This window comes from Hippocampus guttulatus, chromosome 2 (assembly GCF_054856545.1).
Source record: "Hippocampus guttulatus isolate MCC_2025c chromosome 2, RoL_Hgut_1.0, whole genome shotgun sequence".
In the NCBI taxonomy this organism is placed as follows: Eukaryota; Metazoa; Chordata; class Actinopteri; order Syngnathiformes; family Syngnathidae; genus Hippocampus; species Hippocampus guttulatus.
Window position 1 is genome coordinate 26,072,408 of NC_141262.1, and position 15,093 is coordinate 26,087,500.

At 45.8% G+C, this 15,093-nt stretch overlaps 2 protein-coding genes across 2 annotated transcripts in view; both read right to left on the minus strand.

Annotated features, from left to right (window-relative positions):
- Positions 1-356: 356 nt before the first annotated feature.
- Positions 357-10,679, minus strand: kiaa0232 (KIAA0232 ortholog). The gene is made up of 8 exons (XM_086105014.1): positions 10,452-10,679; positions 8,078-8,657; positions 7,867-8,007; positions 7,111-7,180; positions 6,925-7,009; positions 3,512-6,824; positions 3,316-3,424; positions 357-3,192 (listed from the first exon to the last, which is right to left on the minus strand). The coding sequence occupies exons 2-8, from the start codon at positions 8,318-8,320 to the stop codon at positions 3,176-3,178; spliced, it is 3,978 nt and encodes a 1,325-aa protein (XP_085961140.1). The 5' UTR covers positions 8,321-8,657; positions 10,452-10,679; the 3' UTR covers positions 357-3,175.
- Positions 10,680-14,967: 4,288 nt separating this feature from the next.
- Positions 14,968-15,093, minus strand: part of LOC147209263 (protein S100-P-like) — an 821-nt gene continuing 695 nt past the window's right edge. Inside the window, exon 2 of the mRNA XM_086105025.1 lies at positions 14,968-15,093. This exon is cut by the window's right edge and continues 84 nt beyond it. Coding sequence (XP_085961151.1) covers positions 15,040-15,093 — 54 coding nt within the window. The 3' untranslated portion in view covers positions 14,968-15,039.

Below are 15,093 nucleotides of genomic sequence, written 5' to 3' on the forward strand. Positions count from 1 at the left end.
GCATCTTTCCCCTCCTCGTTTTGTTGGTAATTCGGCTTTTACCGTCAGCAGAGGGAGCTTCCGTTTTCTAAATTAATATGTAGTTCTCCTTCACGGTCAGCAGAGGGTACCCGCACTTCGTGGGAGTCAAAATTGAGTCCTTCATTTGCAATTACAATTTTGTACTCCTTTGTCCAAAAACGGATCAATGTAATCAGGAGGAAAAGTATCATTCTTTAAGAGTAAAGTATGAAATTAAAGTCATTTAATCCATTGGTTTCAATTGGCCAACAAAGAGCCAAAACGTACAACTTGACGTCAATTACATATGATTGGTATTGTATATTTAAAAAAAGAGGCAAGCTGGCATTCTGATGCTTGGTCGACCCTTTTATTAGATGTTAATGAAATCCACAATGAAACAAAATCATTTACTCAGGGTGTACATGAAATCAGAACACACACGGCTACTTTGAGGGAGACGGGGACAACCAAGAGGAAGGAATGAAATGATTTGAAAAGTTTTCAGTGCGGGATTATGTTCGTTGAACCACGGCACGATCCCAACTCAACGAGTCGCTCGCTGGTGGTGTCGTTCCAAAAACAACAACATAGCCCCTCACTGACTGCATTTTCTTCATCACATGTTTTGTTGCCGTTTTTTTCGTTCAAATGCAGCATAGGAAAAAGGAAGAATTTCACAAAGGTGTGACGCGTTCCTTTCGGAAGAAGAATTTTTATGGAGAAAGGTGTGACGCGTTCCTTTGAACTAAGCGCTTTATGAGTCACTGTTTTTGATGACAAACTCCCGCCAACATTTTTTGTCTCTCTTAAGGAGGACACTCACTGACATGTTCTGTCGCCTCCCAACCTCAACCACGACGCTCAACTCGAAACGTGAAAATCGTCTCGAATTGGGCCAAAAATACCATCAAATCAATCAATCAGCTCACACTTTTTGGTTCATCCCAAAAAGGTGGGCTGATGTTTGCATGCTGCATTTTCAGAGACCTTTTTTTAATGCAGGCGTCCTGTGAAAAACAAACACGCAACATTTTACATGATTGATTTTTCTCCACATACTCTTGAAGGTTTACAAGTGCCATGGCATTGCATAGAACCCTTGGGGGCTCTTGAGAAGCCCCCCGCATTGCTTCTGCAGTCTACGATGGCTTTTTTTTCTTCCTTCTATCTCCCTCCTCTCCTTAAACTGTATAGCTCTAAATAAAACCAGTCATCTCTGTGGCTTGCTTGGAAATAATGTCAATGTGTAGTCTACAATCAATGTTTGGTCAATGCACTTCCACAGCTGATTGTAGATCATGTTGATGAAAATATATGAAAAAATTCCTGAGTGTCTGATGAATGTCAAAGACAAGATGGCCGAGACCCTGAAGCTGCAGTAGGGTCCCACATCCGAAAGCCATTTCAAAACGCACTGCCTTCTTTCGCATATGAACCACTATATTGACGCATTCATTTCCAAGCAATGACGCACTGATGGGAAGTTTGTGCTTGAGAATCATGGTAAGGATCTAAAAAAAATAAGCCTTGCCGAGTTCCCTTCAACCAAAACAAAATCTAAGATCAACTGGGAAAGACATGTGGCCTTACTAAATGCAACACAGGCAAATCTTTTACCCCGCAGATATTTTTTTTCACTATAATTTCAACCAGCAACACACAAGTCGCAGCATGGCTCAATAACATACACTTGAACCTTTGAATCCAATTTGTTTCAATGTTTTTTTTCTTTTTTAATGTATTTGCTTTTTTTGTTTTGATTTTAAAGAACGTATGCATGCGTACACATTCACCATTCAAGTTGAATCACGCTAATTGTGACAAATGTTATTCGCGCGCATCGGAATATGACTCCATACTTCAACAAGATATATGGTGAATCAAATCAAATTGAAAAGAAAAACACAACATACATTTAAAAAAATCCAACCGTACCTTGTAGTGTAATTATGGCAATTTTTTTTTGTTTTAACCATATTCATGTTTTGCTATCGACAACAGAGTTGCAACAACACACTCATGAACTCCAAGCAGTCATTTGTAGGTTTTGTTTCAGGAGGCCAAACTGAAAGGAAATGCATTTGCACAACTCAAAAGGTTACATCAAAGAAAAACCATATTAAACAGTAAATCAGGAAAAACAATTTTTCTCCTTTTTACAATTTTGGAGGGGAAAAAAAGGAAAAGGATGATGGATTTGGGACTAATCAGGATGACAAAGGAAAAAAATGCTATTCCATCTATTATCACAGCCACATTATGGAAAATATTTTTAGCACCAGTGTTGTGTACAATAGAAGTAACAAAAGGTTTTAAAAAAAATCAACTGCAAAAGAGCGCAGAAAACTTTTTGTGGGTCTTTTTTTTTCCTCCTACCAAATTATTTCAGTTCAAAAGACTGGTATGTGATCGTGTGTTCCTGTTTTTTCTCTTTTTGTTGTTTGTTTTTGCTCACAAACCACACCTTACTCTACAACTAAGGTTTCAAAAACTCAGCTTTTTCCATACAGTGGGGCAAGTCATCTTTAAAAAAAAAAACCGCACGCATTCTCTACTTCTTTCATAATTGCATCCCAACAAACTAGAGAAAATTGAACTCAAAAATCACATCTGTTCTTTCTCGACGCAGGATGAAGAGCAGCGCACGAGATTGCAGTTGTTTTATCCAGCAATTAGTTTTTGTTTGGTTTATTTTGTGTACTAAGGGAGAACAAAAAAAGGAGTGAGACTGGCCAGACAAACGCATACGCACGGCCATTCAGACGCCACTAACTATCCAGTATTGTCGCTGGGAAGTAGGATGGTGCAAGGAGCACAACTGAAAAAAAAAAGTGGTGATCTCATAGCTGCATCAACTGCAGCGCGCTCTAAAATGCTTTCAACGGATATCTCTGCACATGGCATCACACAACTTTTATTTTTTCCATCATCTTATTTTAAGGTTTTTTTTTGTGTGTCGATCTGATTATTGATTACACAAGCATCGAGTTAGTAAATGAAAAAAAAAAAAACGGTTACGCGTGTGCTGGGGAAGCAGTGGAAAGCGAGAGATTAGCCTCGGTTAGGTTTTGCGGCTCTGAGATGAACCTGAATAAAAGCTGGTGGCGGTCCAGTCGCCAAAACTCGGCAACTGTTCCTCGTGCCAACACAAGTCCACAGCGAAATGAAGAACTCAAATGTTGCTGCTGCCTAGAGGGAAAAGCAGGAACTTTTCAAAGGTCGCCTTCACATCAAAAAACATTTTTCACCACACTGCCGCTCGCTTGCATCTCAAGGCCCCCCCCGCTGTGGAGCATTCCTCATGAGGCTTACCTGTACACTGAGATCCGGGGAACAAGGGCGGGCCGAGCGCATTTTGCCACCAGCACTCATCGTCTTGGTTGCCACTTACTCCCTGTCCACTTCTATTTAACAGAGGGAACTAGACAGAAATCGCACAAGAAGTCTTACGTCAGAGCAAAGCGCTCGCCATCGCGCGTTTCGGCGCGGCTGGAGAACAACGACTCACCTGCGGCACATCTCTGACAAAGTCGTACGCGATGCCGTATTTGGGGATTTGACCGGCCGCCACACGCAAGCAGCTCGCTTTTTCCACCGGAGATTGCTCTTTACGCGACGGAGCGACCGAGGAGCTCGTCCGCCCGCCTGCGGTCGACACGTCGTCCAAAAATCTTTCTTGCTCAGCGATGGGCGGAAGGACGCCGGGGCCCTCCTGCGAATCCAGAGAGGTCTGGGCACTCTTCTCCATGCCAGACTTCTTCAACCTGGGCAGGAATTTGCCAGATTCCAGTTCGGACTTCCCGTAGTACGGGCCCTCGCATTCCGCGTCGTCCTCGAGTGGTTTGAGATCCGCCTGAGGATCGTCGAAGACATCCACCGGCGCCGGGACGGGGAAACTCGTCTCCTCTTTGTCAGTCTCGGCCTCCGAATCGCTCACCCCGCCGGGAGACAACTCGGAGGCCGATATCGGCCGGAAATGAGTCCTGGGGGAAATGCGAATGGCCCTGTACTGCGTTTGGTTGATGCCATAAATTCGCGGGCAGAAGGCCTCGCTCTTCGAGTCGGAGCAAAGTATCGATTTCGGCTTGAACCCCGGACTGAAGGAGGCCATGTCCTCGGGCTCAAAGGAACACTCCACGTGGAGAACTTGAGAGAAGGGATTGTTCAGGTCCAAGGATCCAAACGGGTATTCTAAACGCCGCTCTTGGCCACGCAAGCCGTCGTAAGATCCCAGCAAATCTTCCCGGAAGATGAAAGAAAATCCCTTGTTGAATCCGTCTCGGCTCCCCGCGATGGCGTGCTCGCTTTGGCCGAAGGACACCAGCGGCCTCCACAGGCGCCGGTGTCCCGGAGCAAAGCAGCCGCCCTTGTTCACCAACACGTCAGCGCCCGCGATGGCGAGCATTTCCGAACTCGAACGAGACGCGGCGCTCGACGGCAGCAAGCTGTGCCGAGATTCATTCGGCGGCACGACGGCCCAATTCTTATCGCAACTTAACGTCGTGAACTCTCCGTACACGCCGCCGATGATGAAAGATGTGCTATCTTTATCGGATCTCAAGTCCCAGGGCTTGGACGGAGTGGTGTAGTCCCCGGCGCCATCTAACTTGGAGACTTTGTTTTTGGCTAAGTCCTGTTCTTCGTTCTTGCCCTCCCAGAGGTGATACTCCGAGCGCTGCACCGCTTTTTTCTGAGGCGCCTCAACCGGACCGCCCTTGGCCGGCACCTCCAGGCAGCTGCCGCAGTAACCGCCCGAGTCTTCGGAAAACACCTTCTCGCTCATTTTCTCCCCACCTTGCCTCGACGCCGCCGACTTGGCCTCGCCGATTGCGGACCAAATGTCTTTGATTATTCCTGAGCTGTACTCGCCCCTTTGTTGGTTTGCGTTATCCGAGAAAACGCTCGTACGGTACGGTTTACTCTCGTCCTCTTCCAATGCTATTCCGCAAAGGGACTCCAATTTCGATTTTTTGGTGTACGTCTGACAGGAGGCGGTGCAAATACTCGCCGCCTCCTCACATTTGCGCCCCGAGTCCTCTTGCAAGAAGTCCAAGATTTCATCCTCGAGATATGTACCAGAAATCGGAGGGATGATACAATCAATTTCCTCTGTGCGAATCGGAGCGGCGGGGTCCTCGGCGGGAATAGTCCCGTGCTCGTTGTCTGAACGAGTCTCTTCCGAGTGTGACCATGGACTGCAAGTCCGCGTTGAAAGGTTGGAGCAGTGTTCAGTTTCATCAAAGGCACTATTTTTGGTCCATATGAGCAAACGAGACTGTTTGTTAGCATGCGGGTCGAGACAGCCACTAGCGTCGGCGTTGCTGTCGTGAGTGACGGAGAGCGCGTCGCAGGGAAAAGAAAGAGTGGGACTGTCGTACTGCAGCTCAAAAAGGGAGAAGTTGGGGCCGGACGGCTCGCCGGCCGTCTCGGGAACTTGCGGCTCGGCCGCATTTGCGGATAGATTGCGCAGGGTGAAGGAAACGCTATCGAGGAGCGGGGAGAGTCGAACGGGCGAGTCGCCCATGAAGCTTTCCCCATCGATATCGTCCGAAGTCGACGGCGAGAAACATCCCCAGACTTGAGCCATGCTGTGGAGATCCTCCATTAGGAACCCGTAAGATCCCGAGGCTTCCTCCAAGTCTGCCCTTATTGCACTTTTCCCTTGCTGCTCGAGTCCGTCGAACGCTAAACAACTTTGCTCCTTGCTTTTTTGCCGAATCATGCCGAGGATCCGACTCTCTCGTAACGAGTCTGAGGCACTAGTATCCAATATGGATTGATAAATATCAACTTCATAGAAGTCGTCGAATTCTGGCAGATGCTTGTCATCTAAATGTCCGCTATCCTCTGGCCGAGGGCAGCTCGAGGTCCCGATGAGTTCCGCCGTCTCCTCGTCTGCTTCGCCGGACGCTTCCACAAAGTGGCCGTCCACAAAGGAGCCCGCGGCGAGGTACGTTCTCGGGTAGCTCTCATTGGCGACGCAGATTCCCTGGATTCTTTCCGGCAGCGCGGCCATGTCGGCTGCCGAGGCAAAGTCTACCGGGGAGCCCACTTTGCTTCGATACTTTGTTTCCAGCTTGCTTTGCTTGCTGCTAAAGGGTACAAAATAGTCTGTGATGGGCTCAGTGTACCAAAGTGGCTCCTCCATGTATTCCTTTGCGTTTCTCTCCTCAAACCTCATCTCGGTTGCTTGCGGCCAGACGGGATCTTTATAAATCTCTTTCAGGGATCTCCTATTCTTCTTGTAAAGCTGTGGTGGTTTGCCCATCCCCCCCGTGTTTCGTTGCTCCTCTTTGTCCACAGCCTTCAGCTGGAGCTTCGGCTGTCCGCTGTTGCGCTGCCTCTTATTCTTCCCGACCTCCCTGGATTTGTGCCTTACCCTAACCGCCTTGCTTCTGAACGACTTGTCGCCCTGGTTCCCGCTTGAGCTGGACCCCCCCTCGCTCGAGCCGGAGGACCAGGATCGGGCCCGATATTTGCCCTCGGACCTGTGTCTGGCTTGTCTCTTGGAGTGGGCCGTGTTCTTCTCCTCTGCCGCCGCGCCGCCGTGGTATCGGTTCTCTTTCTCCTTCTTGCTTCGGCGGTGCTGGCCTCTCTCGGTTGTCGCGCTGGTGATGGTAGCGCACGCTTCAGGGTTCCGCTCCTTGGCAGCCTCGCATTCGCTGTTGCAATCTTTCGGGGAGGAAGTGTCTGTGCTGGTCTGCGGAGCGGCCGAGGATGATGAACTCGAGTATGCGCAGGCCTTGGCTTTGTTCCACACGGTCATGATCTCTTGGAGACAGACAGGCTTCTCTGACAAAGGTGGGAAGGCTTCATAATACCTGAGTCGCAATTGACAAAAAGGGAGACACATTCAAACAACCGTCCCATTTTTTTTTCCTTGCTAATGTTTAAATACGCAACAGTTGTGATGTGACTTACATTTCCACCTGGTCCTTTGAAGAGGGGGACTCAAATCGTTCGGGAGAATGTGCGCCATCAGACTTTTTTTGGATCTGTTTTTCCTCTGAAGGAAAAAAATACAATACATATACATGTATTTATAAATATAATTAGCCTTTTCTAGTTTCAACTTAACTAAATAAGATGCATCATGCAAAAACAAACCTTTCTGTTTGTTTTGAATGTCCCTTAGTTTGGAGCAAAGCTCCTCGACCAGGCTTTCAACTCCAGAGTTCTGAAAAATGCAAACAAAATACACCAGCAGTAGTTAGGTCACATTGGCGTAATACTTAGAGAGACTTGTGCCGTCATCTGAAATTAAGAATCAAAAACAGAGGGCCAAAGCAGCAGAATGGGCTTGGCTGTGACTGCGCTATATTTACTCGTGTCTTCAGTATCTCAGGAACTTTTGAGAAAAGCTAAAGCTGAACTCTGTTAAACTCTTCTGACACAACTTAACAGATAACTTGTGCCTTTCTTGAACCAGAAAAAATAGGCCCTACCGTTCCCCCTTTTAAATAAATAAATAAAGGTATAGTTTCCTCTCGGCCGACGTTTGCTTTTACCTCATTGTGCTGAAGCTGGTCAGCTGACAGCCAAATGTCTGCTGCAATCCCATGTCGCATATGCCAGTTAAAAAATAGACAGCACAGTCCAGTCCTCCCAGGGCTTGTTGCCAAGACCCAACCCCACGATATACCCACAGCACCCCTTTTACTTTGTGCGCAGTCATGATGAGGTCGGCGTAGGCATCATAGCCTCCTGTGGATTTTCTCACATACATCAAGCACTACCATGCTTACTTCAAACCATTTGACATATTACCCTCAGTGGCAGAGTCCCATGAGCAAAAGCTATGTCTATACATTCAAGAGCATGGCATTCTCTAGTTACAGGAAGATCGGCCCGGGCAGCGCTTACCTCATCAGATGCAGAACGCAGACATTGCACCGCCGCTTGTTTCTTCATTTCCTCCAGACTCAGGTCGCTGCCTCCCTTCTTCTTACTCTTGCTCCATTTCTTCCCAGTTCCTTTCTCCCAGCCCAAAAAGATGTCATTCTCCTGTCAAACAAATGTTGAATAATTGAGAGCAGACCAATATGTGCACCAAGGTCATATTGTGAAACCTTACTTGAAGGTAGTCCTGCAGGTCATAGTCGTAGCTGTCATTCAGGAGGAGGCTGAGGACATAGCGGGTGTAAATCATGGCATCGATCCCGCACTTCTCCAGCTCCTGGCCCAGCCAGCTTTGCACTGGACCCAGCGACTGGAGCAGGGACATCTCTGAAGCGGGCAGGGGGGCCACGAGCGGGTCGGAGCAAGAGAGCGTCTCGGGAGGAGCAGGGCCGTCTGAATTGGTGCTCACAGGACGCATGAGACCTCAGGTGTTTGTTATCCTCAGGTGGACTGGCATCGCGAGGAGTTGTTTGTCGGGTGGTTGGTGGAGATGAGCGCGGAGGGAGGGCGACACGGAAGCCGGAACTTCTGAAAGGTGGGCTAATCACTCCAGGGGGATGCAATGAAGGGGTTCTACGTGAGGAGGCATGTGGGATTATTTTTCCCCTTTTTGGTTGCTTTCAGCAAAAAGGGTGGTTTTATTCGTCAGGCATGGCTTGCGCCGCTGATGGATCTCAGCTGCGCGGCTAAACACAACAATGTGTTTGCGTCACACAGAGGCGCCCATGTCGTGGCAATCACTTCGCCAGCGCCACCTGAAACACAGCGGACAGACATGTCAGTAGATGGGGAACATTTCTTGGCTTGTTTTCAGCAATGAACATATTACAAAACGCCTATTCATACCAAGACACCCCGGAGGCAGACTGCAATCAACAACCACTCTTTACAATTTGAAGATTCAATTTGGTAGAAACAGCGACATCATCTAACCATTTAAACCGAATTAGGAACACAACACATGGCGCTCAAAGTCAAATAACCCACAGACAGCAGTGACACTGCGTCAGTCAAAAGATGAGATTGTGATGCTTCCTTTGAAACCAAGTGGCAGGAAAACACTTGCTGTCAACACTTGCTGTCAACAACATGTGTTTTGGAGGCTTACATCTGGTACGTAAGAAAATGGACATTGCGCTGTTGTGATTTGCCCATGTGGCCGTCAGTCAAAGAAGGTCCATTACAGGACAGGTTACCTATTATGAGACATCAAAAGGACAAAGCTAAGAAGCTTAACTGTGTGCTGCAGCCCGACACACTTGCATGAAGTCCAGTTACCTTCGCTGGCTGGCCTAATCAATAACTGTGTAAATGCTGAGGAGCTCTACGAATGTCCACATTCCAAAATTTTCCACTTTTCCCATGATGATGATTCTACATTTAAGTCAAAGAGACATTAATTGAAAAATTGACCACCCCCCCCCCATTCCGAATTCAAACTGTTCAGCTCATTTGTATCATGTTGATAACTACTGTCCACATCCCCAAAATTCCACAGTCAAGTTTACAAATTCATGCAACATTTGATCTATTTCCCTCCACCTTTCTCATTTCTTGACCAATTGAAACCACTCCAACGTCAAAATAGTCACCTCTTTGGGGAACTGTTGGAGGGGTGGGGTTGTCAAAATTTCACGCAAAAATCTCGAGATTAAGTCATACTTGACATGCTTTATCTCCTTCAACCATTCTAATTTCAACAATTAGATTAATTCCACAGTATTTGCGTGTAATTTTAAAATTCTCCAGCTGCGTAACAGGATTTAACTAGGTATACAACGCTGTGAAATATGCGACCTACAAGCATTTTTGTTTTTGTTTTGGGGGAATTGTGACTCATGTTTTAAGACTGTATTTTGTTCGCAGTGTACTTCAACTTTGTTCGACTGGCAGCCACAGTCCCCCTAACGCCGTGGGTGTTCTTCTAGGTAAAGTTTCGCCCGGTTATTGCACAAAACGACATCTTAAAACGTGTCCGCCCTCGTTCGCAGTCAAGCAAGGTTAGCTGGACCACCGACCTTTAATGTTAGCTCAGCAGCTAATCACGTTGCACATCAAGCTAGCTCGCCTCGTTCAATCGGGCAAGTCATGTCGGCAACACCAACGTCACTCCCGAAAACTATGCGGCTACTTTCGCGTGTGTTGACGCGCTATTTTTGCTTTCACTTTGCCGTCTGTCCGGCGAATGACTTGTTCCGTGCGCCGTGACATTCGATCTCCAGGGCGCAACCGTCAAGCTAGCAAGCGGCGACCCTCTGACATTAGGCCAAGTCGTTTACTTGGAAGTGGGCAGCATGGCATCCGAAATGTTGGGAGAGGTCAAAAAGTGAGCGATCGGATCCCAACGCCCGCTTCGAAGTAGGCTCGTTGTTGCGGGGAGGAGGAGGAGCTGCTGCTGCTGCCGCTACTGCTTGTGGAAGGCTAAGCGTTGAGGACTTGACAGTTGCTCTCTTCAAAAATGTGCGCCATTTCGTCACACAGTTAAAAGCGAGCAACGCGCGGAGAATAAAAGGCACGACAACACACGAACGCCAGGCCGCTCGACGTACCTGCGAGCGGGCTGAAGAGGAGAGCAACACCGAAAGGGGAGCGGCTACTTGTCACTTGCTGCCGTTCCGAGCTCGGGCTCTGGAATCCGCTGCGGTAGCATAGCGTATCATGAACGCCGACAGAAATGGCGCTGTTTTCACGTCCAGTGACACTTGAGCGGGGACGGGGAAAATGGCGACATTCGGGCTCAAGCGAACGGAAGCGGAGCCCGTTGAATGCCAGCTCGCGCCAGAGCCACAATGGCTGACATCGGAAGCCGGTTTCAGTCGAAGGACGGCGCTTCACGCGCCACCTCCTGAGTTGGTATCTAGGCAACGAGGCAACCCTCTGCCGTCCTATTACCAGACAAGGGCTCCTTCCGCCAGGGTATTGCATCAGAAACACAAGTAGTACGCTAAACGCCGGTTAATTATTGTTGTTGTTGTTATTGTTATTATTATTATAATAATATTAATAATAATAATATAACAATAGTGATAATATTATTAATAATAATAATAATGAAATTGTAATTACAGTAATAATGTCATTATTTTTTCATAATATTTTTTCCATTTGGTCTGTAGTCAATTAACCATGTTTTACTCTGCCATCTACAGCCAGGTCGGCATTACAAATGAGAATCTGTTCCCAGTGTCCTTACCTGGATAAATAAAGCTTACAAAAATAAATGAATTTTGCTGCATCCCTACAGCATTGGGGGGGTTTGTGTGTGTTCAGGGAAAATAAATTAAAAGGACTCACTCAAAATCCCAACTCCAGTTAAGCATAACTACCATCACAAAAGGGAATTTATGTGATGTGTGAACGGTTATTTTGTTTAAAGCACTACAAAAAAACAATATAATTTATGGGAAATAATTTTTGTTTGAAAACTGGCTCCCTACAGCTTTACTTAAAAGTGTCTTATTTTCATCCTTCTTTCTGATTTTTTTTTTTAATACAATAGCTCTGGCAAGATTGTAGCTTTCTTAAGCACTTTTGTTTCTGGCAAGTGTTGTAACTTCCACAGAGCCATCTGGCGGTTCAGGTTAGTTTTGTTTTTGCTGGCGGGGTGACCACTTGGCCCGTCGAGTGGCACACTTCACGTGACCTTTTGGGACACAATGAGTCAAGGCTACATGAATGTCATGTTTCAATTGTCATAGCTGAGAAAAATGATCACCAAGCCATGATCTCTTGTGGCTAGTTACCAGGGTAACTAGAGTACATATTGACTCGTGCATCTGATTTGCATCTGCATCCGAAGCCCTGGAGCCAAAGGTCAAACACTTCATTGATCAGGAGCAGCGCACACAGATGTGTGATGATGAGGACACGTGGCCTTTGTCAATATCGGCAAAACAAAATCACTCAAGTCCAATGGATAACAATGATTTTTTTTTTTTTTTGTTATGTAGCACAGCATGTGGAGGGACGTTCACTTTCAAAACATGTGTTCGTTAAAATGGTCTATTTGGAGCAGATGACACAGTTCAAGGGTGCTCAGTAATCCTCTCGGAGGAGTTTTTCAGATGGGGGCCAGTCGGTGGTATTCACCGGCCAAGAAAGCAAAACATAAACATGCAATGTTTGAAAAATGTCTGCTCTTTTTATTTGCATTTTCAATGAAGCAATTGTGACCATTTTTCAGTATTCCTTTTGTGTGATATATTATCTGTCTTTGTTCTAAAAAAAGAAATCTAACTTTTTCTCTTCACCTACTGCTATGGCCATGTTTTTAATTTATTTGTGCAATGGGCAGCAAATGACTGGACTTTGGACTAAGTTTCTCCAGGAACCGCTGCAATAGATCATACGATGACTCAGCATTAAAAAGTCAATCAATTACGATCCAATCTCCCCAGTGGCTTTTTTATTGAACAAAGCAGTCGGTGATCATTGCTGCTTAGCATCGAACGTCCACATAATACTTCCCCTTGATGAGATGGTACTTCTGACAAAGGCTTAGTTGTTTTATTTCGCAGATCCCCAAGGCGGATTTTTTTTCACAGGGTGTCTGATAAAGTTGAAAGTCTCCTCGTCCTGTTATTCCCATGTCTAAGTGGGCCGCTCAGTCAAACTTTACTGCTTTTAATTATGTCACAGTCGGTCAAAGCGGGAGGGGGTGATTGCGTCACATGGTGCACAGAGTATGCGTTATCAGGACATTCCAGGCACGCGTGTTATCTCAATGCAAAACTTTGCGATCCTTGTGATGAAACCAGCGAAGCAGAGTCGCGTCGATGAATTCACGCCTGCGGCGTTGCCGTGAAAATTCAAATTAGAGCCTTTTTGCAAAGTTCTTCAACTGATTGCGGTGGCAAGGCGGTCTGCTGTATGTGGGTTAAAGGTGAGCGGCTTGTGCACTATGAGTGGGGCCTTTGTGCCATCGCTCCAACCTCAGCAACAGTCATGACTTGACCTGAGAGAGACTTAAGGTGCTAATTTTCAGAGTCTGGCCCCATACTAACCTGTTACTTTGTTATGGCAGAAAAGTACATATTTCATTGTGGGGTGATCTAAGCTCGCAGTTATGAATTGAGCTCACTTCACAACAAGCCAGTGTACTGTATGTCACTACATGACTGTTGATAGTAAGCATTCTTCAAAAAAGAGGCTTTAAGCCGTTTGCGACTCCCAGCTGAAATTTGCTGTCAAACTAACTTCAACAAAACGAATCCTACCTTGTTTATTATGAAAGCAACCACATAGCTTAGCCTTTCAGTCTAACGCTAACTACCACCTGTGCTCCGTTGCTATAACCCTTTAAGCAATGTACTGAACACAAACTGTGCACCAACACATGTCAACAGAAAGTATAACAGTATGGCGAGTCATGTTATTTATCTTCTGCATAGAATGATTTTTTTTTTTAGGAGAGTTGAGACATCTAAATAAACACATCACAACATATTTTTTTCTGTAATGGACTATTGGTATTCCTACTCATTTCAATAGAGACAAAATGCAAAACTTGATTTATGACTTGATGGCACTTCAAATTTGGTTGGGACTCAACTTGACTGGCTTGATTTTGACACCTGAGACTCAATTCTGACTTGCAAATACAATATGTGACTGACTCCGATTCTAATATATTATCACAAAGGCACTGCATCCAGTTTGACGGAATGCTTCCATAATGGCAAAGTGATAGGAATGTGCGGTATGGCACAAGGCATGCAATCAGCTGGCCAGTCGGAGCAAACAAGTTGAAGGCGAGAGATGCTGTCACACCCACCGGCTACCTGACTGATTTGTTTTGGAAAAAGACAGGACAACCAAAGTGTCACAAGGCAGTCACCAAACAATTGGTTGACAAAAATGACACAGGGAGAAAAAGAGACTGGAAGTGTTACAGAAAGGCATATTCCTCTGTTGTGGTCACCTTAATCCCCATTAAGCCGGTGTAATGTATTGAGCGCTCACAGGTTAAGGAAAAAAAGGGTCAGGTTGGCGACCTCACAAGCCGATTAATGGAAGTCATTTGATGCAAAGAGTGTATTTGCCACTAGAGAGCAGCAGAGGTATGCAAAATAAACGTTTGCCAACTCTTGAGCCAAGGTCCATTATTTTACAAACAAACAAAAAAACATCTCAAAAAAATATATGGTGATATAATGTTGTCTGATTTTACATTCACATTGAAGAGGAAAGAGTGTTGTTAACAACCCTGTCAAATTTGATTGATTAAAAAAAATCATCAGTTTAAAATGAAATGAGGCTTGAAAATCGTGAAAAGTCAGACTCCTGACAAAACAACAAATAAACAAAAATCCCTTCTCTTCACTCTTCAGACTTTCTCTGCGTGACATGTGTGCGTTCATGGCCGACAATGAGACGCTCTGAAACAGCCATGCCAGTAAACGATGTGGCAGTGCTTTCTACTGTCTTCATTATTAATTTATTGTTTTATTGCTTATTGTTGTAAATATGATATTTGCTCCATGTACAGCACTTTGTATACAGCGGTGGTTGTTTTAAAGTGCTCTATAAATACTGTTGAGTTGGGTAAGACCTCTTCGATTTGTGGTCATAGCTGGCTGGCTAACCTAAGCTAGCGCCGGCGAAGGTTGAAATGACACCCGAAACTGTCTGCTAGATAACAGATTTTCTCTTCACTGTAAACAAAACAAAACAAAACGAAACAGACAAACAAACAAACCCTTACAGCTATTTTAGCTTGCTAACCTGACCGGATAACTATGATGCGAATGAAGGTGCTCAAGTACTCTCGGTCTTTGCATGTTCTCATCAAACATCTTCGAACAGGTAAAATGCATGTAGAAACAAATTTCTGAATTCACTTTCTGCTCTTCAATAATCGGAACAAGTGAAGTAATGGTCTTTCGCTGTGAATTTGTTAGAATCTGTTGCGAGCGTATTGTTTGTTTGGACTTGCCTCGTCCACCTCTTGCCTCGTTGAGACCAGTGAGCTTTTGTGTGACTTGCGATGCTGACATTTTTACCTTCTATTGTTCAACGACAGAAGGCCCTTCTCTTGTGTGTGTAAAGAAATGACCCGTAACACACTTGTTCAAGCACTGAAACCGGTTTTATTTCAGCGACCTCCACCAGGCCTTGTCAGAGGGCACATCCTGCCACTCACTTCTCAGGACTGCAAGCGGATTTGAAGAAGCAGGCGAGGCAGGAAATGGT

Coding starts and splice junctions, on each gene's coding strand:
- kiaa0232 (XM_086105014.1), bottom strand. CDS start 8,320: ATGCGTCCTGTGAGCACCAATTCAGACGGCCCTGCTCCTCCCGAGACG. Junction 8,008..8,077: donor ACCTGCAGGACTACCTTCAA/GTAAGGTTTCAC, acceptor TTTGTTTGACAG/GAGAATGACATCTTTTTGGG. Junction 7,181..7,866: donor TGCGTTCTGCATCTGATGAG/GTAAGCGCTGCC, acceptor TGCATTTTTCAG/AACTCTGGAGTTGAAAGCCT.